The 23,324-nt window shown below is 58.5% G+C and overlaps 1 protein-coding gene across 1 annotated transcript; it reads right to left on the bottom strand.

Annotated features, from left to right (window-relative positions):
- Positions 1 to 14,403: 14,403 nt before the first annotated feature.
- ADRA2B (adrenoceptor alpha 2B) lies at positions 14,404 to 18,459 on the bottom strand. The gene has a single exon (XM_055107666.1). The coding sequence runs from the start codon at positions 17,667 to 17,669 to the stop codon at positions 16,323 to 16,325; it is 1,347 nt and encodes a 448-aa protein (XP_054963641.1). The 5' UTR covers positions 17,670 to 18,459; the 3' UTR covers positions 14,404 to 16,322.
- Positions 18,460 to 23,324: the final 4,865 nt, after the last annotated feature.

Raw genomic sequence — 23,324 nt, 5'->3', positions numbered from 1 at the left:
CAAGCTCTGAGGTGTCCAAAGAAATTAGGGCCCTGATGGGGCCACACTCCACCCAGGATCCAATGGGTTCTGGCTCAAATTGAGAAGAGTCTGGGGAACTTGGAGAATAACCTACTTCCCTCAGAGAAAACAGAAAGGCCCTGCAGGAGAGGGGGTCCAGGACTGGTGGCTGCTGGGCAGAGCAGGCCAGGCCTGGACCTGGGCTCTCTGTAGTCCCAGTGCGGCAGTGAGCCCTGATTAGCCCCAAGACCTGCAGCTTCTAGATGAGGGATGGGGCTCACTTCTGAGGCTCCCACCATTGCCAGGCCTCTTTCTGGGTTGATAGCTAGGTGGCAGCCACCTTCTGCCTAAAGATCCCATCAACCTCAGAGGCTGCCACCAAGCCTTCAGGGCTCTCTGGAGCAAGAGGAATGGAGAAGAGAGGGTGGGGAGAGAGTGAGAGGACCTGGAGTTTGTGGTCCCCAGCTCCCTGAAATCCTTTACCCTGGTCTGGAAGAGGCTCTGTCGATGAATTCTGGCTGTTAAAAATAACCCACCTCTCCATCATCCCGACAGCCGCGCTCCGGGACAGTGTGTTCCAAGGCCAGGCTACTCTCCAGGGACAGGAGCTGTGGGGCAGGAAGGGCTGTGGATTCTCCAGGCCAGCCCAGGCTGGGAGAGAGGCCCACAGCCCTGCATCTCAGTCCAGGCATCCCAGCCACACATGAGTCTACCTGCCTCCTAAGACCCTGGGTGTCAGGTCCAGTGACAAGGGCCTCCAGGTTCCAAGGGTGCTGCAGCTACCCCAGAGGCTCATGTTGTTACAGGATCTGTGGGCCTCTCCCGGTGACCTGGAACTCGCTTCCCCCTTACATAGAATTCAGCAAAGAGGACACTGTGCCACGTGGCTTCCTCCTCTGATTCTCAAAAATGCCTCTGTCTGGGACCACAGGGGGCTTGACAGGAATCAAGGAGACGGAGGGACTTGGGTGTGTGTAAAGCCCACATCCTTGTCCCACAGATGCAGTCCTCTCTCTGCTGCCATCCCCTCTGCATAGCACTCAGGGCTAAGAGCCCAGGCTCTGGAGGCAGAAAGACCTGGGTTCAAATCCTGACACAGCCCTAACTACAGTGAGACTTGAGAAAGTTACTTAACCTCTCTGTGCCCTGATTCTCTCATTGATAAAATAGATAACTGTGGCTCTAACCTTGTAGGGTTGCTACGAAGCTAGAGGAGTTCCCAGTGTTCCTAAATGCAGGGCCTGACACACAGTAAGAAAGAATGAGGAGGAGGAGAAGGAGGAGGTGGAGGAAGGGGAGGGGGAGGGGGAGGGGGGAGAAATGAGGAGGGGGAGAGGCACAAGGAAGAGAAGGGGAGGGGGAGGAGGAGGAATGGGAGGAGGGGAGAGGAGTAGGAGGAAGGGGAAGAGGAAGGGGAGGGGGAGGAGGAGAAAGGGGAGGGGGAGGGGAAGAAGGACAAAGAGGAGGGGGAGGGTGAGAAGGAGAAAGAGGAAGGGGACGGAGAGGAAGAAGTCGTCCATCCAGCATCCTGGTTAAGAGCACTGGCTATGGAGTGGAATTTCATGTCCCAGTTCCTCTACTGACCAGCTGTGTGGCCTCGAGCCAGTTGCTTGACCCTTCTGGTCTCTAATTTCCTGAGCTGTGAAATGGAAAGATGACCCCTCCTGGAACCATTGTGCGGCCTCTGTGTGGGTGCCCTTAGGATGGTGCTGAGCAGAAGTCGGCACTGGACAAGTGTGTGAAGCCCCAGTCAGGACAGCAGGAGAGCTGGAACCCCAGAGACTGTTGAGCTGAAGGTGGGGCGGGGTTGGGGTAAGGGCAGCTCCCTTGGCCACACTTCTGCAGGAGCAGTTAGGCCTTCCTGGCCACGCACACCACAGAGGCTGGAAGCTCTTGGGCATGCAGCAACATGCCCACCCTGGGCTCACCTCACCCCAGGCTGGAGAGCCTGAGGGGCTTCCTGAGGCTCCTGCAGAGCAGACCCATCCAAGGCAGCAGGCCCCGCCTGTCCCCACCAGCCACCTTCCCACAACCCCACTGCATGCAGGGATGCGGGCAGAAGGAGGGAGGGAGAGCGAGAAGGGACCGAGGGAAACCAAGAGAGGAGGCTCAGGGTCCAGGAAGAAGGAAGGAGAGAGGAGAGAGTGAGGGAAAGGGAGCGGAGAGAGACCCAGGAACACAAAGGGAGACAGAGAAGAAATTTAGAAACAGAGGAGTGATCTCTCTAAAAGACTAAAATGGGAGGGAGGAAGACCAGCTGTGGAACCCCGAGGAGGGCTGTGAGGGACAGTGATGGAGCTTGGGGAGCTGGAGACAGCCTGACTCCCCTGCAAACAGGGCTTTTATCTAAGGATGGGTAAGATGTTGTTATGACAACAGATGTAGCATTTAGGGTAATTCCTGGTGAATAACCAAGAGAAGAGGTGGCAGCTCTGGTGGGTGCTGCAGTCCAAAAACGGGGTCTCAGAGGCAGCCCCAGGCCCCATTCGCCCCTGCCTCATTCCAGACCCTTCCCTCCACCTGAGCCTAGCCAGGACCTTCCTAGTCCCTGAGGCCAGGCCACCCCAGGACAGACCTTCTGAGCCACAGCCAAGCACCCAGGTCCCACCTCCTCACCCATCCTGCCTAGGGCTGACAGCAAACCCAGGCCCTGTGCATGGACACTGCCTCCGTGACAAGCATCTCAACCTAACTCTCCTCAGGACCCTGAGAGTGAGGTGCAGCAGGAACCTCATTTTACAGATGATAATATAAGAGTCAGAGAAGTTGAGTAACTTCTCTGAGGTCACACAGCAACTAAACTGCTCTACACGGTCCCACCCCAGATCATTCCCAGGGCCAAGAACTGCTCCTGGGCAGATCTAGAGACAGGCTATTCTTACAAACCTCATCCCCTAGCACCTTCTGGAAAAAGTTAGAGACAGCACTTGCAGATGAGAAGAAAAGGAGAGACAGAAAGTGTTTTCTGCACCTGGCTCTCTACAACACTACACCATTGTGGCCCTTGAGATGATTATTTCTATTGCAACCCACTGGACACTCCCAGTATTTGGGAAATACTACAGGGTAACTGTGGGGCCTGGGCTCTATTTGGTGGAATCTCTCAAGTCTGGGGGACCCTGAAGGCCAAGGCTCCCATCTAGCCCCCTCCAGCCTAGGGGAGCTCCATGAAGCCTGCGGCATCCACAGCTGCCCTTTCTCCTCTGTCCTCTGGGCCATTGGCCTCACACCCACAGAACCTCCTGGACATCCACCCCAGGACTGCCTGGTCCACGGGAGGGACGCATCCCAGCCCTAGGGAGCTCGGAGGGTAGGGAGAGGGAGCCAAGAGCTGGGGCAGCCAAGAGCTGGTGGCGGGTGGGGGGGCACAGCCTCTGCAGGGGGCCTGCTTGTCGGTGGATCCCAGGCTCTGGGAGGATGAAGCCCTGGCCTTTCACATGCCTCGGGGCTCCTGCCCCAAGCCCAGATCTCTGCCTGGCTGGCATCACTGGGATGACAGAGGGGTCTCTTAACAGCCTCCAGGGTCATCGCAAGGGAGCTTCCTCAAGGACAGGACCCAGACCCCAGCACCTCCCTGAAATAACACCCTGGACCTGGAAAGGCAGGCCAGGGGTGAGGGGCGACCCAGCTGGGAGAGAAGAGAGCCCAGAGGCTGGGGGCTTCCAGGGGCTCCAAGCTGACTGCGCCTGAGGAGTGGGGCTGTTGAGCAGGAAGGGATGTGTGTGTGTGTGTGTGTGTGTGTGTGTGTGTGTGTGTGTGTGTGTGTGTGAGAGAGAGAGAGATTACCAATGTGATGGAACTGTAGTCGGTGAGGCAGAGCTGAGGAATTTTTTTTTTTTTTTTTTTTTTTTGAGACAGAGTCTCGCTCTGTCACCCAGGCTGGAGTGCAGTGGCACAATCTTGGCTCACTGCAACCTCTGCCTCCCAGGTTCAAGCGATTCTCCTGGCTCAGCCTCCTGAGTAGCTGGGACTACAGGCACATGCCACCATGGCCCGCTAATTTTTGTGAGTTTTTTTGTTTTTTGAGATGGAGTTTCACTCTTGTTGCCCAGGCTGGAGTGCAATGGCGCAATCTCGGCTCACTGCAACCTCTGCCTCCGGGGTTCAAGCGATTCTCATACCTCAGCCTCCCTAGTAGCTGGGATTATAGGTGCCCGCCACCATGTCCAGCTAATTTTTTTGTATTTTTAGTAGAGATGGGGACTCACTGTGTTGGCCAGGCTGGTCTCGAACTCCTGACTTCAGGTGATCCGCCTGTCTCCGCCTCCCTAAGTGCTGGGATTACAGGTGTGAGCCACCGCGCCCAGCCAAGCTGATGACTTTGAGCCCTTCTAGAGAATTCTTCAACAGAAGATTTGATTTAAACAAAGAGAAGGGGAGGAATTGAGGAGAGGGAGTGCAGGGAGCTAAGGTCCTGCAGGACAGCCCTTCGTGCAAGCTGCCCCACTGCGTTGGACTCCCTTGCATGCCCCTGGATGCAGGTCTGTCCCTGCAGCTGTGGATGCCCTAGGTTGACAGGGGCTGAACATCCCCAAAGAGCTCGCAGCCAGCTGTGATCAGAGTGGCGCAGGTAAACTGCAACAGGCACTCAGTGGAGCGATAGCTGCCCTCCGTGGCCCTGCACTGAGGCTCCAGGACAGCGGGTGAACCGCAATCTCAGGCAGTCAGGGTTCACCCCAACAGAGGGAGGTGGAGGGAAAGGCGGTGCACTGGTCACAGGTGGCCCCAGCCCAGGCCTGGGGAACTGGTGTGCCCAGGGGAGGCAAGGGGCCTGGGCAGAGTGAGAGCAGCCTGCATCTTCTGCGGCTCCACCTAGGCCAGAGTATGGACATGAGAGGCTGTGTCCGAGCCACCCAGGTAAGGTCTGGAGCCAGGATGGGAAGGGGGCGCCCCACTGGCCATGAAAGGCAGAAGGCTTGGGGCCCCCACACATTTACCCCTCAGTGATATCTGGAAGCCTGGCAGGTAGGCTGAGATGGGTGTCATGTGAACCCGATGGCTGCGGGACAGCTAGGGCCCGCCTGCCCCCGGCACTCCCATCCACACCCAGAGGCCTGTTCTCACAACTGCAGGCCACCCTTCCCTCCTGCCGCTGCTCCTCACAGTAGTGTGGGCTGATGCCCCACGCAGACGGCTGTGCCCTGTGTGTGTACAGACCTGGGCTCTAGAGTGGCTCCAAGCATCATCAGACACAGGACCTGGGATCCATCCCTAAACCACCTGGGCCAGATTTCTTCATTTGCAGAATGGAAGGGCTAGAAATCAAATTCAAAGCACCACGTTGTTCTCTTCCTCCAAACAGGCTCTTGGAAACCTGGTTCCTTTTGCCTGCACTCAACAGGGTCCTGTCTCCCGCCCTCCACTGACTGGGTTTCTAAGACATTCTCAGGACACAAGGGTGCTGGTGTGCAGCAGGGCTCCAGAAGACCCGTGCCCTTACCAGATCCAGGGGGCAACAGCCTGAGACTTCAGGCCAGAGAAAAGAAAACAAGTTTGTTGGACGCCTTCAGCTGTGACTGCTGTCTCCTCCCCTTTTCCTCCTCCCTGTCTTGTCCCCCTCCTCCTCTTCCCCCTCCATCTCTGGCTCCCCTTCTTCTTCCTTTCCCCCCTTCCTCCTCCTCCTCCTCTTCCTCTTTTTCCTTCCCTTCCTCCTCTCCCCCTCCTACCCCTCCTCCTCCTCCTTTTCCTTCCCTTCCTCCTCTCCCCCTCCTCCCCCCTCCTCTCCCCCTCCTCCCCCCTCCTCTCCCCCTCTTTCCCCCTCCTCCCCCCATCCCCTCCCTCTTCCCCCTCCTCCTCCTTCCTCTCCCTCCTTTCCCCAACTTCCCCTGCTCCTCTGCACTCGAGGGCAGCTCCTGACACTCATCACTCTTCTCCACTTCCTGGAGACAGGAGACTCTGATATCCCAGCTTATTTTAGTCAGCTGCCTCCTGGAGCCTGGCTGCTGGCCTGGGGCCTCACTGCCCTGTCCCTTGCCCCTGAGGGGGCAGCCTGGGGCCAGAAGTCACCTCAGAACATGAGCAAGCCCACACCCAAGCCACAATCTGGATAGCATGCTCCCTGTTCCCCTTCTCCTGCCTGTGAAGCTCGCCTCCAGCCCTCGGTAGGGTGCCACCCTCCCACAGACCCTCCTCCCTGCTCCCCACCAAGGCCCACCCACTCGGGTACCCGCTGATCCTTGCCTTCCCCAAGGGTCACTCACGCCATCCCTCAGTGCTCTGTGCCCTTGGCACCGGTGGCTTGACCCCATCTCACAGCCAGGGTTCAAGGTGGTGTTGGCTCTCTGTGGCCTTTGAGCCTGGCATGGAGCTTAGTGCACTGGAGACTAGTGTCAAGGTAGATTTGACACAGGGCACTCTAAATTGTGTACCCTGGACCAGCGGTCCATCCTGTTTCTGCAGCTGAGATGGGTGCAGTGGCAAAGGGCACGTGCCTACCTCCAAGGTCTCCAGTAATTCCCTTCCAGCCCCAAACTTGCCCATCCTACTCAGCAACACCAACACTGTGCTGCAAGGGCACTCAGCCCGGCTGCCCTCCACAAGGGCCACTTAAGAAACAACCAGCATCTGTTGTTATTCAAGCTTGTCTCTGGAGGCTTCAACTATTCCTCCCTCTCTGGGAGGAGATCTCATAAATATAGTTTTCTCCATCTCACCACTTTTCCTGGGATATTTTTGCACCCCTGAGAGACTGGTGTCAGGGGCCACTGACAAGCCAGGCCAGCCCTTCCATTTTCACTGTTTGCTGGGCATTGTCACACATGATCCTGGGATGCACAGGGAATGAGACAGAAATATCTTGACACACATGGATGAGGGCCCCCTGTGTTGCCAGGATGGGAACTGCAGGGTTGGCCCCATTGCTGTGGAGCACTGTGCTGGTGGAGGGAATTGGGGCACAAGTTCCACTCCTGGAGCATGGGGAGAAATGATGCCCCCCATGGAACCAGGCAATCAGACTCACAGGCAGCACCAGAGGCCATTCAACTGTGTGGGCTCAGGTGGTGCTTGAACCATCCTTGCCTTGCTTTCCATGCTTCTGAGAGAATAGGACCTCCAAGTGCCCCTGCCTCCCTTCACCACCCTTCCTGCCCATCTTCAGCCTAAGTCAAGGTATGCTGGCTCAAGAAGCTCTCACCCCACCAACACCTACCCTTCTCTCTGCTCACTGGCTGTGTTTCTGATGCAGGCTTCTTCAAATATCAGGGTCCACCTGAGTGCTGACATTTGACCCCTGGATGCCCCTACTGCAGCAGCAGCACAGGAATCCTAGAAGTCTCCGGAGATGGCCCTCTTTACTGCCCTGGATGACACCCCTCACACCAGGGTGGGCAGCCCTTTCCCCTGCACCCACCAAGGACAAGGCTGGGGTTCTCCACAGATCTGAGGGACAAACAGTTTCATCTTTCACACCAGCAATTGTTTTCCACCTGGGACTCCCTGCAACTTTGTCTCTAGTCATGGAGAGAGCTCTGGGGCCCATTACTGATGTCTGGAATGGGCACAGCAAGAAGGGCATAGGCTCACATGTGGCACATTTGACACAGCTGCCTGAGAACCTTCCCCTACTAGCTCCACACTGGAGAGGGCCTGCTGAAGCTCTCCATGGGAGAGTCCTGGAGCCCATGAAAGCATGGGGTGAGGGCAGGCAGGACACAGGGCAGAGTCCACCCTCCTTCCATCAGGCCTCTGAGCAGGAGTCAGAGGACAACTGGGGCAAGGAGTTCTGCCCACCCACTTTGAAGAGAACCTGAGGGTCCAGAGGATTAAATGTAATGGGTCTGCCATTTGCAGGTGCCCGTCTGTACCCTCACACTCTATAGGAACACCTTACATGTCATCTCTACCTCTCAACATGCTCCCCAATCTTAAAGTAGTTGATGTTATCACATTTATTTATTTATTTTAATTATTTTCTCCCTCACTTTTTTTTCTTTTTGATACAGGGTCTTGCTCCATTGCCAGGCTGGAGTGCAGTGGTGCAAGCACAACTCATTACAGCTTCGAACTCCTGGGCTCAAGCGATCCTCCCACCTCAGCCTCCCAAATGGCTGGGACCCCAGGCGCACGCCACCACACCTGGCTAATTTTAAAAAATTTTTGTAGAGGTGGGATTTCACTATGTTGCCCAGGATAGTTTCCAACTCCTGGGCTCAAGTGATCCTCCTGCCTCGGCCTCCCAAAGCGCTGAGATTTCAGGCATGAGCCACCACACCTGGCCCTTTTTCTTCTTCTTTTTTTTTTTTTTTTGAGATGGAGTCTCACTCTGCTGCCCAGGCTGGAGGTGCAGTGGCGCAATATCAGCTCACTGCAAGCTCCGCCTCCCAGGTTCATGCCATTCTCCTGCCTCAGCCTCCCCAGTAGCTGGGACTACAGGCACCCGCCACCACGCCCAGCTAATTTTTTGTATTTTTTGTAGTAGAGACGGGGTTTCACCATGTTAGCCAGGATGGTCTCGATCTCCTGACCTCGTGATCCACCCGCCTCGACCTCCCAAAGTGCTGGGATTACAGGCGTGAGCCACCGGTCCACGTGGCACATTTTAAATGTGAGCAAGTCAAGGCTCAGAGAGGTTTAGCGGTCTGTCTGAGACCATATATCTGGTAAGCAGTAGAGCCAGCTGTGACTCCAAAGCCAGTGCTCTTTCCATGCTGCTCCAGGAATGGCCCCAACCATGCCCTCTCTCTGCCCATCCCCTCTCTGTCGGGCCCTGTCTGAGCCTCTGCTCTCCGGGTCTGGTCCCTGCCACCACCTCTGCAGATGCCCTGGTGCATCCCGGGTGCTGTGGGGACAGTTCTCCTGCCTCTAGCTCAGCCAAGGCCAGGATGGAATTTTCCAACAGAATTTCTCTAGGAAACTATGGAGAAAACAAAACAAAACAGAAAATGAAAACCCCAAATCAGAGACACACTCCCAGAGCCCAGGGTCCCAAGCCTTAGATAACCAAGGCTGCCCCAGTTTGCTGGGAAAACTCACTTCTCCAACAAATATTTACTGGGCACCTGCTCCGGGCCAGGCTCTGCCAGAGGGCGAGGAGCACAGGTACAGATGAGGTAGCCAAGTCCCTGCCCTCTCAGGCTGTCCTCTCAGAGGAAGTCCCTGGGCACAGACCCAGCCCTGCTGGGGTGAAAGCAGGTCTGTTGCTAGGAGCTGCATCTTCTCCTGCATCATCCTGAGCCATGACCCCATGGGAGCCCGGTTTCCCAGAGCCCACCTCCCCACTTGCCCCTCCCAGAGTATCTCACCCACTTCCTCCTCTGTTGCCCCCCAACTCCAGTGCCCCTCCCAGCCTTACTGTAGACACCATGTCCCGCCCAGGCAGGTGGCCACTCCCCTCTCCCACCCGCTTCCACCTGCCCTGGGGAACGTCTTTCAAGACGACCCTTCTGGGGCTCAGCCACCTAGATTTCACCAGGACACAGGTGAGGGGTGTGACTTGAGCCCAGGTGGGGTTGGGGGATGGAGGCTATGTGGGTGCAGGCGGGAGGGCAGAGGAGGAAGCCTGGTGAGCAGGGAGGAGAGCTGCTTCTTGAACAATCAACAAGTAGAAAGGTGGGGGGAGCAGGGGGCAGGAGGCTTCAGTTTCCCCTCATCTCTCCTGGGACAGCACCCAAAACATCATTAGAACCATGCTCCTGTCCGACCCCCTCACTTGACAAGAAGGCATCTGAAACCCAGAGAGGTGAGCAGCCTTGCCCAGGGCCACCCAGCAATTTGGTGGGCCTCCTAGGATCATGTCCTGAGCCTCTAGACCCGGAGACAGCTGAGGAATCCCTCAAAGAGCTGCCAGCTAGGTGCCCACCCAAATCCAGCTGCCAGGCCAGCAGGGGCAGAGGGGCCGCAGCCTGAGGGGATTTGCAGCTGAACAGCTGCATCAAAGCTGCACCTGACAAACAGGGACCAGTGGAGCCTGCTGCTGTGGCTGCTCCACCAGCCTTTCCCACACTGGGAGGAGGAAAGCTGTGTTTAACCCTTGGCTCCCCAACAATTGACTGGGGAATCCAAGCAGTGGGCCCAGGTAGCCTCTCATGCTCCATTCAAGGCTGTGGCTGGGCTGGGCTGGGCTGCAACACCAGGACACCTGGATCCCCCACGCCACAGCCCAGCCCTCTTCCCTCTTGAAGCAGCTCCAGTCCCCATGGGTGGGGAGGAAATTCCATCTGTGTCCCAGCTGCTCTGAGATTGGTGGGGTCCACTCTGCAGCTCCAGAAGGGGCCTGCCCTCTCCCTGGGGAAATCAAAGGTCGGGACCCTCAGCACCTCCCCCGCCTGCCCTGCCGGAGAGCTGGGGGCCCCATGGGCTGCCACAAGGACAGAAATAGCCCTGACTTTCCAGGGAGGGAGGCTCTTTTTTGGTCTCCAGTCTGTTCCAGTCCCCTCACAGGCACCACTGCTCCATGGAGCCCGTAAGCTCATGAAGAGCCAGGACCATCCCCCTGGGCAAGGCAGGGGTCAGGGGATCAGCAGGAGGCAGCAGGAGGCTCGGAGGAGGGGGAGTCGCTGAGGACCCGGAAGTGGGAAGGGCCAGGATAGGGGAAGGGAAGAATGGAGGAGAAGGGAGAGCAGAGGAAGGTGGGAACATAGAATCCCAGGGGGTAGTGGTGCGCAGTAAAGGGGCACCTCATCTCTGAAATCACTGCTGATCAATCGCTGGCTTCAAGGCCACGCCAAGGGCAGGAGCCTTTGGCCAGGGTCAGTCCAGGGTGTGAGAAGATCAGAGCAGACAAGCCCGGGGGAGGGTGCGAGCTGACATCCAGGCCCTTCTAGCGCTGGCCTTCTGACAACAGCCTTTCCCAAGCCCAGACGGAAGAGCGGACGGATGCGGGAGCACGAAGAATCCCGGAATCTAATTTTAGCCCAGAGTTCCCCGCCTCCCCTGCTGACAGTGAGCAGAGCCTGGGAGGGTGGTAGCCTTGCACCCCCTGCCAGGGCTCCTGCTCTCGTGGAAGGGCCAGCCAACAGGGAGAGCTGCCAAGAGTGGCTGGGGTCAGCAGGTGAGGCTCCCAAGCTCACACAGGGCAGGAGCGTTGCTGGACTGGGAAGGACCCAGAGCCTGAGCTCTGGTGCTGGAGGCAGGGCTGGTGAAGAGGCAGAGGTTGATGCTGGAGGCAGGGCTGTTGAGGAGGCAGAGTGAGGCCAGTGGGTGACACCACTGAGATGAGATTGGGTACGTTTATGTCCTGGTTCTGGATAACCTCAGCCAATTGCCTCTGCCTCAGTTTCCTTGCCTGTGAAATAGGCATAGTAATCACATCAATTTCAGATGATGCGTATCCGGCCCTAGACCCTAATGCCTTAGGACTGTCATGATTGCTTTCACCACGGCATATCTCAGAGGGCCCCAAACTGATCTGTTACTCCAGAACTGGTGCTTAACTTTGTGCTGAGGTACAAAGGTGAGGAAAACACCACCGCCATCCTGCCCATGAGCCTGATGCTAAGAACAACTGATTAACTCCAGGAACCTTCATGTCTGGACCTCCCAGGGAGCTGGGGCAGGGAGTGGCAGTGGGGGGAAGGCAGAGATGGAGCCCCAAGCTGGGGAACCCTGGGGACCGCAGGGGCAATCCTGCATGGGCAGACAAGGACACCAAGGCCCAGAGAGGGACCGAGTCCTGCCTAAGGACAGCCCAACAGGTGGTGGCAGGGACAGGACATGAATCCTGAGTTCCCCACCTCCCCCTGCCCTCCCGCCCACAGCAACCAGGATCTGGGAGCAGAAAGCCCCACCAGTGCCAGGGAAGCCAAAGGCTGCCCAGGTCCGACTCCAGCTGGGCAGACGCCTCCTCCCCAGCCAGCAGCAACCCCATTTGCAGGTGGGAGTTGGGCAAGGTCTCAGACCCCTTGCCAGTGGCCCCCCACACACAGGGTGGGGACCATGCAGAGGATGGGGAGAGGGTCCAGGGCCAGATGAACCCACAAGCCTCCTCCACCTTGAGCACTGACGGCAGATCAGCTGGGCCCTCCTGCCACAGGTCCCTTCTTAAACAAGGGTCAGGAGTCCCTTCAGCCACAGTGCTCCAAAGAGGAGTTCTCAGCAGCCCCAAAGTTCTCAGCAGGTATCCCAAGGTAGAACTGGCTCTTAAGGCCCTCTCAAGGGTATCCTTGCCAACTAAGGACCCAGGCTCTCAGAGGGGAGGTGCCGCTGTGGGATATTCCTCATCCTGCTCTGCCCAGCTCCTCTTTAACTGCATTCTGCAGCAGCGCCTCCCTTCCAGCAGGGACGTCTTAAGAAAGGGGTGTCTGGAAGGATGATGTGACCGGCTGAGACAGCTCCCATCCACCTGGTGAACTGCCAGGTAAAGCACCCCTGCTGGCCTCACACCTGCTCCCCGCACCCACCACCCTCACCTCCAGGTGACTTGCCAGGATTACTCTTGGAGGCAGAGGGCTGCACCCACCCCACTCCCGCCTCTACTGTTCTCAGCCAGCCTCATCAACCTGTAGCCCTCAGATGGGCTCAGGGCGAAATCAAAAGCAGGTCCTACTCACAGAGAGCTTCAGGAATGGAGCATGAGAGAGAAGAAAGCCTGATCGGGAGCCAGGTCCTGGGCCCAGCTCCAGCTGCACCCTGTTAGTCAAGGGGCCTGGACAGGTGCCTGAGACTCCGCCCCCCAGTTCCTCATCTGAGAACTGAAAGAGACAGCAAAATGGGGACGAGCCAAGCACAGGTCCTGCCACACAGGTCAGCGGATGTTTCCTGAATGTGGGCCTGTTATTCCTTGAGTTCGGATGCAATTCCTTCAGTGTGAAAGTGTGGCATGATGGGCAACCTGGGTCTAGATCTAGATCCAGCTCAGCCAGCTGTGTCTGTGTGACGCCCTCTGAGGCAATTCAACTCCTCTCTCTGGGCCCCAGTCTTTTCCTTCATACAATTCAGCGGTTGGACTGAGCTGTCAGGAATGGAAAGCCTGGGACACACCTGCCATCAATTACATATTCTGTGGCAGTGACAGACATGAACAATCAATCACAGCATAGTCACCTGCTGAATCCATCCACATGCAGTTTCAGGATCTTCAGATACCCAGCGCCACTGAATGAGAGCTGGCTGAAGAGATGGAATCACAATTCTTCATCACCTGAATTTCATAGTTTTGTGATTTCAAGACCTAGAGAGGTCACTTTAAGTCTCAATTTCGTTTTTTGTAAAATGATCATTCTCAGCAAGGTTGTGAGGATTAATGAGATAATGTATTCAAAATGGGCTTGCAAACAGTCCTGCTCTAGGAGGGGTACCTTTCCACCACCATTTCCAGAGTCGGGGCAGGGTTCTCTACTCCCAGGCTCAAGGGCCTGCCCCTTGCAGACGCTTAAGCACTGGGGGACAATGTGGTCAGCAGAAAGAGCCTGGGCCTGGATGACCTCAAACAGGTCATTACAGCTTTCTCAGCCTGCATTTCTCTAGTATAAAAGGGGCTGATACTTACCTTACAGTCAGGCATAAGGATTAAATGAGGTCATCAGACAAAACCAGAAGAGCCTGGATCAGTAAAAGGGAGTCAGTGAACCATCCTCATCACCCATATCAGGCCTCTGGGTGTCAGCAGTGGGTGCTTCGGCAGGTGTGGGAAGCTGAGAGCAGGGCAGGGCATGTCTTTCTTGCTAAGTCCTCAGCAAAGCCCATGTCCCCGTGTCTGTCAGTGATGGTGGGTACACTGGAGGTCTCGCTGGTTGTCCCTAGCAGAAGCATGGCCCACGCCAGTATGGAGGTGGTGAGAGTGAAGATTCTGGGCCAATGTGGAAGTAGAGGGGTGGCCTCACACTGAGGACCCTGGGGCTTCACGTGTCCTCCTTCCTCCCTCCCCTCCCTGGGCTGGCCACTGGCACTGGCCCTGCCCACGGCCTCCTGCTGCCAGCCTGCCATCTGCCCCCCTGCCCATGGGAGCAGGCCCACCTGGTTCAGGCTCCAGGGACTGCCCACTCTGTGGCCACTAAGTAGGGCAGGAAGGCTGTGGCACCAGACCACCCGGGGCTAGCTTGGGGCTGTTTTCAAACCCAGTCACAAATCCACCAATCACATCCTTTACACATGCCCTTCCCCCTACCCAAAACACCCTCCCATCTTGCTTCTTGGTGTACTCCTGCTCTTCCTCCAAGACCCAACCCAAAGGCCACCTCCTCCAGAAAACCCTCCCTTTTTTTTCCCTCCCAGGGAGCCAGTCTCAGGCTCCTCCAGCCACCCTCACCCATTGGCTTGTGATGATGAGTAAGGATGCTTTGTGGACAAAGGCGGGTAGGAAGGGCAGGGGCTTGGGGGAACCAGCCAGCCACATCTGGGGGAGGAGAGGACTACTGGCCCTGGGAGGGAGCCCCGGGTCATTGGGCCAGCACCCAGAGTCTACTGTGCCAGCAGCTGAGGAATAACTGCTCCAGGCAGCCTTTGGGCAACAAGGACACCACTTACTTATTACAAAATATCCTTTATTGATAAAATAGCTCAGAGTTTAAAAAAAAACAACAACACCTGCATGTCGCAATAAGAGGTCACAGGCAAGAACACTGGGGGTCCCATGGGGCGCACACAAGACCGGCCAGCAGAGGGTCACAGTCAGTCCCTCTCCTGGCCCAGCTCCCCACCACATCCCAGGGCAATACTCTGGCCTCAACAACCCACTGAGGACCAAGCTGGGAAGCCTCCCACACCCCAGGAAGGACTCTTTTTGGTCCCCTCCATTCTCTCTACACCCAGAAAACTCCCTCGGTGCCCTTCCAAATCTAGCAGGTCCATCTGGCCCATTCCCCCGACACCTGCCAAGCTAAGATGCCTACTGGCCCAATGTTGAAGCCAGGCCCTCTCCAAGGGAAGGCCGAAAAACCTCCTTTCCACACTTCCAACTGTTCTGGGTGCCAGGTTTTGGGGTGGGACTGAGAACCAGGAAGCAGGGGTCCTCAATGCACAGCCCCATCAGCATTGCGGGGAGCAGCGTGGCTGGGTCCGAGGCAGTTCACAAGCACCCACCTGGGGGGATCAGTTGTGGTTCACAAGGACTCACTTGGGGCTTGGAGACCTGGCCGGGCACTCCAGTGGGAGGCTCCCCTAGGGGCGCACCAGGCTGTCATGCCAGTACCCCACCTGGGGGCGCTGCCACCTGTCACAGGCTCTCATCTTAGACTGTTGCCAAGGTGTGGATATTTTGGGCTGTCTTGGGGAGACAATTTGCCTCCTTGATGACAAAAGACTTATCCCCCACTGGGGAGACCCAAGCCACTAAAAACCCTCTTGGTGTTGCCGGTGAAATGTCGAAACGTTGTCATGTAGCATAATAACTCAGACCTTTGCAGCCAGAAGAACACATTCTCAAAGAGATCCTTTAACTTGAAATAGTGATTCTGTCTGCCACTCCCGGCTTCCAGTTCGGGGTAGGAATTCACACACCCCAGGGACAGAACAAAAGTCTACAGGAAGACAGGTGGTGGTAAACACAGAGGAAAGGGATTTTTATATCACCATATAATCACATTTTTGGTTCTCTAGTGTGTTCCCCCACAGAGCTCAAAGCTTTCTGCAAAGCCTTTCATCTCCCTGCAGCAAGTAGGCGGTGAGCTATTGTCGCCCCGATTTTTGCAGGGGGTGAATGCCAGTGATCGGGGATCTCCCGTCAAGGCAGAGACCAGGCCTCCAAGACCGCCCCAGCGAGGCATCCACGTGGCCACCCACCTACCGAAGGGGTGCTGGGTAAGGAAGCCGATCCATTGTTCTGGCTTTCAAAGGAACCACAGATCCCAAAACAGGCAAAGGGGGAAAGGAGGGCCCAGAGACGATGCCACCCCATAAGCCCCCATCCCAGCGCCTGCCAGGGACCGCGAGTGCCTAGCGTGGGTGATCAGTCTTCGTTTCTTCCTCCCCCTCAGCAGCAGGCCCCACTGGGAAAAGTGGAAGGCTGGCTCCGTGCTCTTTGTGGGTGGGGGGGAGATGAAAAAGAAACGAAAACACCACAAGCAAGTGACCTGCCAGGAACACAAGGTCCTCAAGAAAGGGAAGCCCAGACATTGGTCTGGAGAGCATGGGGCTCTGGGAAGAAAGTGCTCTCTCTTCTCCTGGTCTTGGCTATGTTCCAGAGGATTTGAACTATCTCCATCGGCCTGTGCTCAGGGAGAGGGTGGAGAAGGGGTCCCCCACAGCTAAGCCGGCAAGGGGAGGCTTCACTGGGACCCTTGCTAGCAGCCCCCCTGCCCACCCCTCCCAAGGGGTTCCTAAGATGAGGCCTACAGGATCTGGGCAGGGAGCAGAAAGCCCAGGGGAGGCAGCCACACACAGCAGGGCAAGAAGCAGGGTGGCCCCGGCGCCACCGCACCAACCCCACAGGGGCAGCGCAGGCGGGCTCACCAGGCCGTCTGGGTCCACGGGCGGCACAGGATCCTCCGGAAGGCACGGCGGAAGTCCTGGTTGAAGATGGTGTAGATAACAGGGTTCAGTGAGCTGTTGCAGTAGCCGATCCAGAAGAAGAACTGGAAGAGGCCATGGGGCACCTTGCAGTGCTTCGGGCAGATGGCGCCCAGGCTGTAGCTGAAGAAGAAGGGGAACCAGCAGAGCACAAAAACGCCAATGACCACAGCCAGCACGAAGGTGAAGCGCTTCTCCCGGGTCAGCTGCGCCCGTCGACGCCACCACTGCCCACCTATAGCACCCACGCCCCTGCCCAGGAGCACCTGGCCACGTAGGGTGGCCAGCACCCGGGAGCCCTGTGGCTGCTGCAGCGGGGGGCTGCAAGCTGAGGCCGGAGACACTGGCACTGCCTGGGGTTCACACTCTTCCTCCTCCTCCTCTTCCTCCTCTTCAGCTTCATCCTCTGGAGATGCCCCACAAACACCCTCCTTCTGGCCCTGGCCTGAGTTGGGAAGGGCAGCCCAACTGGGTGGCAAGGCCCGGGTCCCAGTATCTTCAGGGGTCTCCCCCTCCTCCTTCTCCCCAGTGGACTTCGAGTGTCCGTTGACCTCTCTGGCAGAAGCCAGAGAGGCCAGGGCTGGCAGTTTGGCTGAGGCCAAAGCCCCACCATGGTCGGGTCGGGGCTGCTTGGACTCACCCTGCCCAGGCCCCCCCTTGGCCCTGGGACCTCTGCGGTTGCTGCGTTTGGCGATCAGGTAGATGCGCAGGTAGACAAGGATCATGATGAGGCAAGGAGCAAAGAAAGATCCGATGCTGGAGGCCAGGATGTACCAGGCCTCCTGGTTGAGCTTGCACTGGGGGCGCCCGCGCGGCTGGGGGCCCTGGTCGCCCTTGTAGATGAGGGGCGGCAGCGAGATGACGGCGGCGATGAGCCACACAGTGAGGATGATGCACTTGATGCGGCGCGGGGTGCGCTTAGAGTTGTACTCCAGCGCGCGGCTCACGGCCCAGTAGCGGTCCAGGCTGATGGCGCACAGGTGCACGATGGACGAGGTGCAGAAGAGCACGTCGAGCGCCAGGTACACCTCGCACCACGTGCGCCGGAAGTACCAGTAGCCCAGCAGCTCGTTGGCCAGCGAGAAAGGGATGATGAGCGTGGCCACCAGGATGTCGGCGGCGGCCAGCGACACCAGGAACAGGTTCTGAGGGGCGCGCAGCGAGCGGCTGGTCAACACAGCCAGGATGACCAGAGCGTTGCCGAAGATGGTAAAGAGAATGAGGAAGGTGATGGCCGCCGCTATGGCCGCCGTGGCCTGCACGGAGTAGGGGTCCTGGTGGTCCATGGCGGGGCGGGAGGTGGGCAGAGGGAGCGCTGCCCGCCCAGTGCGCACCGTGGACGACAGCGCTGCCCGGCTCGGCTAGACAAGAGCGTCGCCCCTCCGGCGGCGCCGAGGGCGCTGGAGCCCCATGGCCTGGACGAGCGGGGCCTAGGAGGTCGGGAACACCCAGGACCAGCAGCCGCCCTCCTACATCCTCCTCCACCGGCGCCCGGGGTCCCTGCCGTCCGCCCCAGAGAAGTTTCCCAAGCTGTCCCGCCGCCGTCCCCGTCCCGCCCGGGACCGGAGAAAGTCGCGCCCTCCCGCCACGCGGATGCCGGACGCTCTGGGGGCGCGGGCCGGGCTGGGCCGGTTCTTAAAGGAGGCGCGGAGGACCCTGCGCCCGCTCAGCTCGCAGGCTTTCGCCCCAGCCGCGCCTGCAGGGGAGTGGGGAGCGGGGAGCGCGGCTGGAGGAAGGCGGAGACTGGAGGCGGGCGCGGGAGCGGGCGGGAGGCGGGGCGGTGGGCGGACCGAGGTGGGCTGAAGGTGCGCTTCGCGGGAGGCGTGAGCCCGGGACTTCCCGCGCCCGGACCCCGCCCAGCGCCTCTACCTGCCTTCCTCCCGGCGGCCGCGCCTCGGGAGAGCGGAGGGGCCCGGCGGCCGGGGTCTCCGGCCCCCAGGCAGGACGCGCGCAGCTATGGAGGGGTCGGTGGGTGCCGGGAGCCGGGACGCGGAGCTAGCGCGCGGGCCGGCACCGGGACGGGACCCTTCTCCCGGGGGAACCGGGCTGGGCCCGGCGCCGGTGCGCCCTGCTCTCCCTTCCGCCGCTCGGGAGCCCGCAGGGAGGGCAGGGCGGGCGTGGGGCTGGGGCGCCGGGTCGCAATACACCACAACCCCGCCCGGCTCGGCCGTGGAGACGCCCTGCGGAGAGGTAGGGGAGCGGGGAGCGGGGAGCCGGTCCCGACCCTTTCCCAGGCGCTACCCCTCGCGGACCAGCTCCGTCGGGCCAGCGCCGCGCGAGGAGGGCGCGTCCCGGCCTGCGAGCGCCCCCTGCTGCCGCCCGCGGGCCCAGCCCGTCAGCGGCAGCCCGGGTCCCGGAGCCAGCGCTCGCAGCCTGGGTCTTAGGACTTCGGCTTCTTGTGTCTCCGCAGCTGCCTCAGTTTTCTCCATTAAGGGCAAAGGAGGTAAGAGGGAAACTGGCTTGGACTCGAATCACAGCATCAACTGCGATTCAGCCAAGGGTTTGTACGGGGCACAGGGCGAGCTGCCGCCCCTTGACTAATGCGAAGGGGAGGTCCCTTCCTGGGAGTAAAGCAAGGAGACCTTGCCGTGGGGGAGTAAAGGGTGGGGCCTTTGTCACACAGCTCCGAGAAAAAGCAGGTCTCAGGGGCAGCCGTGAAGGGTGGAGCGTCCCTCCGCTTCTGTAGTGACCCCGGGGGAAGGGGTTGACCCTCCCTCCCTGCTGCGGTCCTGCCCCACATACACACTGAAGCCCTTCTGGGGGTGACAGTGGAAAGAGGGTTGGGGTAAAAAGAAACTTCAGACTAAGGCCCCCCACTCGCCTTCAAAGCGCTATGAGCAACTGTTCTCCCTCAGGGCCCCAACTCACTCTCCCTGCCACATCGCCACCAGCACCAGCCTGGGCAGCCCTGAGGGCATGTTTCCCCGGTTCTGGAGCCCCTAATGTCATAAGCCCCTCCTCGAGCCAGGCCTCTTATTCACAGCCCACGACTCTGCAAGGCATCCTCTGTATAAATAAGCACCAATCCACCTCTGACAGTGGGGCTCCCCCAGGCCCCGTCCAACCTGCTGGACCTCCTCTCCTCCCTGCCCCCTCCATGGGAGCAGAGCACGTGGCCTCTCAGTGCCCACGGACAATGTCTAGCGCCTCCCCAGGCTCAGGTGGGAGGTGCCCTGTCTCAGGTACCCAGACCAGCACCCCCAGCCACGGGGGTGTGTTGGGAGTAGGTGCCTCCTTGATCCCCCCATCCCTGTCATTCTGCCAGACTCCCCAGCTTCTGGTGAGGTGCAAGTGCCCACAGCCCATGGGGTGGATGCTGTCAGGGCTGGGTTCGGACAGGGCAACCAGCCTCCTTCCCACCCCCAACCCTAGGCTTCAGCTCAAAACCGACCACTCTGCTAGACACAGTTTCCTGGATGTGTCTTTCCCACCCTCTGGGCTGGGCAGGGCCTGGGCGCCGCCTGGGCATACATAACCAGTGATGGAGAGATGCCAGTAGCTCTTTCCCTGAGGAAGGACAGAGGGTGGCCATGAGAGCCTGGGAGCAGCTACTTAGGCAGGTGCCTGCCTATCCAGGGGCTCCCAAGGCCTGTACAGTCTGGGCCTGCTAGAGGCCCACGTGGGCATCGAGAGGAACCGCCTTTCCACTGTCTCCAACCACACTTGGGCTGGGGGCCAGTGAGCAGCTCCCCAGACTCTGCAGCCAGCATCAGCCTTTGTCTTCTGACCCATCTTCCTTCAAGGGATGCTGCAGGAGCTGAGACTGGGTTGCCCGTGTGCCCTCCCCACCCTGCAAGTCCCCACTGAGGACGCTTACCTGGGCCTTCCTAGAAGTGACAACTTTGGGTCTACTGAGTGCCAAGCCTTGCTAGGCATCTTTCATTGGGCCAGCTAGGCACTAGGCCAGGTGGGGACAGCCAGGGACAGAGTCTACAGCTGGCAGACCTGGGAGATGTGTGCCCTCCGGGCAGCAGGAGCTGCCTTGGCATCCATACCGCTGCCCCAGGCTGTCACCTTCTACTGCAGCTGTCTCCTGGCTCCACCCCAGGATGGACAAGTGCAGCGTGGGTGCGCCAGCTCTCCAGGGCCACGCAGGCCATAACATAACTCAGCTCCTGCTCCTCTCGGTGGCTCACCATCTCCCCCCGCACACACACACCTTCAGGCCTTGCCTGCTCCAACCAGCCCCATGAGGCTGCCAGGTGCAGGAATTGGAGCCTACTAGCCATAGCAAGGCTTCCTTCAGCTCTTCCCAAACTAGACCTGACCTTCCACTGTCATCCTGTTCCACAGGAACGGGCATAGTTCAGTCCCAGACCAGCAACAGCCAGCAGCAGGAGCAGCCGGAGCGTTCCCAGACACATAGCAGGGGAGTGGGCAGCAGGGCACAACCTGGATCCCAGCCCTCCATCCCTGCCCCGCCAGGCCAGTGTTGGATTCTGAATGTGCCCTGGGTCTCCACTCTCCAGACCTTCCCTGGGGCTGTTTGCTCTGATAGAGATGCCCTATCACCCTTCCTTCTGTGTTTGGTGGGCTCCTACTCACATTTCAAGGCCCACTCACCAGTCACCGGGCTCTCAGGCAGAGGGAGGACCTCCATTCTCCAGGTTCCTCGACGCCAGGCGGCACCACTTTCACACTCAGCACACTGTACTAAGATGCTGTCTGATGGGTTTGTTGCATCACCTCTGCCCATCAGAGTGGACATCCCTTCTCTGTCCCCAGTACCTGGCACAAGGTCATTGGCCGTGAGGGACAGTGGCAGCAGGCAACAGTGCACTCATACACATGAGCATTCTAAGACAGATAGCCCAAATGAGGGTGCCCTGGAGGGATGTCCTTGGGAAGAGGGGCCATGGGGAAAGGACCTAGCCATGGAAGCGATCCACCTTTTCCAAAGAAGGGCAAGACTGTTGTCCCATCGCTGGCTGTGAGACCTTAGTTGGAAGCCATGGAGCCACTTCTCCAGGCCTGAGAGGTGAGATGGTGCCACCAGATCTCCTGGGCTGGGGCTCCAGCAGCTCACAACGGTGCCTTCCCTCCCCTAAGGGCCCACTGGGACAGACCCCCATCAGGCCACACACCCCACCTTTCTCCAGACGTACCCCGCCCCCCACCAGCCTTTCAGTCCCTGGGACTCTTAACCCCAGACCATCCTGTATGCCCCAACCTCCCCACTTCCCAGATCCTTGGGTCGTGTCCTCTATAATAGAAGTCAGTCGTCCTCTCTGCATAAAGATCTTGACAAAACCCCAGCTCTGGTCAAACCTAAATCATCCACCCACTGCCTGCCTTTGACCAAGCAGCTGCTCTTTCCGGAGCAAAACACTCTCTGCATCGACTGGCCTCACTCTAAATTCATGACCACAAATCTCCAAACTTCCCTAGTATGCTCACTTTCCCACTTGTTAAAATCGGCATCCCTCCCTCCCTCTCCAACCTCCCAGCCACTCCTCCGCCCCACCATGCTGTGACTCTGCCTGGTACTTAGGGGGAAACCGAAGTCCAGGCAGGAACTCACCCCCGCCGCCCACCTGCATCTGGCCTCAAACTCTCTCTGCTGATTGAAGGGCAAGTCCTCAACCTATGCCCTAGAGCCCAACCCCTCTCATCTCACCCCAGGGTTCCCCCGCTTCAGTTATCCCCCTCTTATGGTCACTGCCCCTACTCTACAAAGCCAGCCCCACCCCTTAGAACTGCCCCCCAAGCCCCATCACCTTTCTGCTGCCTCCCATAGCCACCTTCCCCTCGTGTCTGTATCCAGGCACTGTGGCTGACCCCTCACATTCTCTCCTTAACCCCCGGCAGGTCATCTGCAGACCCTCCACTGAGGGTCTTCTGTGGGTCATGCCCTACTCCACATCACCAAGCACCAGGCTTATTCTGCCCTCTTTCTCAGCAGCACTTGGCACAGCAGCCCTTCCCCTGGAACACTCACAGGGTCTGTGACCACCTTGAAAGCCACTCCTCTGCAGCCCTTTCTTCTCCCAAACTCTTAAGTCAGAGGTTCTTGTTAAGAGTGATTCTCTCTCCTCCTCTAAAGGACGTTCGGCAATGTCTGGAATACAGGGAGGGGGCCGCTATTGGCATCTGTGGGTAGAAGCCAAAGATGCTGCCAAATGTCCTGCAAGGTTCAGGGCCGTCCCCACAATAAAGAATTACCAGGTACAAAATGCTGCAACGCTGAAATTAAGAAATGCTGCTCTAAATGCAGCAACCCAGCTCAGTCCAGGGATCCTTCCTCTTCCTCTACACGTGTGGCTCCCCTCCAGATTCGACAGCACTCCCCCAGGCACCTCCTGCCCTGCTCTCCCCGCTGAACCCCAGACTCCTTCAGCCCACCTACTCTCTGACCCCTTTGATGTCACATGGACACCTCAGACCTGACATACCCATTTCCCCCAGCCCTGCCTTGCCCCGAGGTCCTCAGTGCTGGATTCTCAGTGAATGGTGCAGCTCCCACCCAGAGCCTGTGCCCTCACCCCATGCATGCAATCACAAGTGGGGCCACTGTGACCCCTAAACACTCCAAAAGCACCTGCTCCTGTCCATCTCTGTAGCCTCTCTCCCTTGCATAACCTCAGTGGCTTCCCGGCTGTTCTGCTTCCAGCCCATTCTCCAGAATGCATCGAGGACGTTTTAAACCTTAAGTCGGATGTGGCACCATCTTCCTTCAAACCCTCCAGTAGTTGCTGCCTGTTGCTTGTGGAATAAAACCCTCCCCATCTCTGACTTGGCTGTGGGCCCCTCCCCATGCCAGTTACACAGACCCGACACACCTTGCTTTCCCCTGCCTCAGGGCCTTTGCACTGGCTACTCAGGAATTCAGGAAATTCAGTTCCTGAATTTTCACAGGTAGCCTCCTGCCATTTAGGGCTAGGCTGAAATGTCACATCCTCAGAGGGGCCCTTCCTAACCAGCAGCCTAAGGGGGTGCTCCGC

This window comes from Pan paniscus, chromosome 12 (assembly GCF_029289425.2).
Source record: "Pan paniscus chromosome 12, NHGRI_mPanPan1-v2.0_pri, whole genome shotgun sequence".
Lineage (NCBI taxonomy): Eukaryota > Metazoa > Chordata > Mammalia > Primates > Hominidae > Pan > Pan paniscus.
This window is presented reverse-complemented; position numbering and strand designations above follow the sequence as displayed.

Coding starts and splice junctions, on each gene's coding strand:
- ADRA2B (XM_055107666.1), bottom strand. CDS start 17,669: ATGGACCACCAGGACCCCTACTCCGTGCAGGCCACGGCGGCCATAGCG.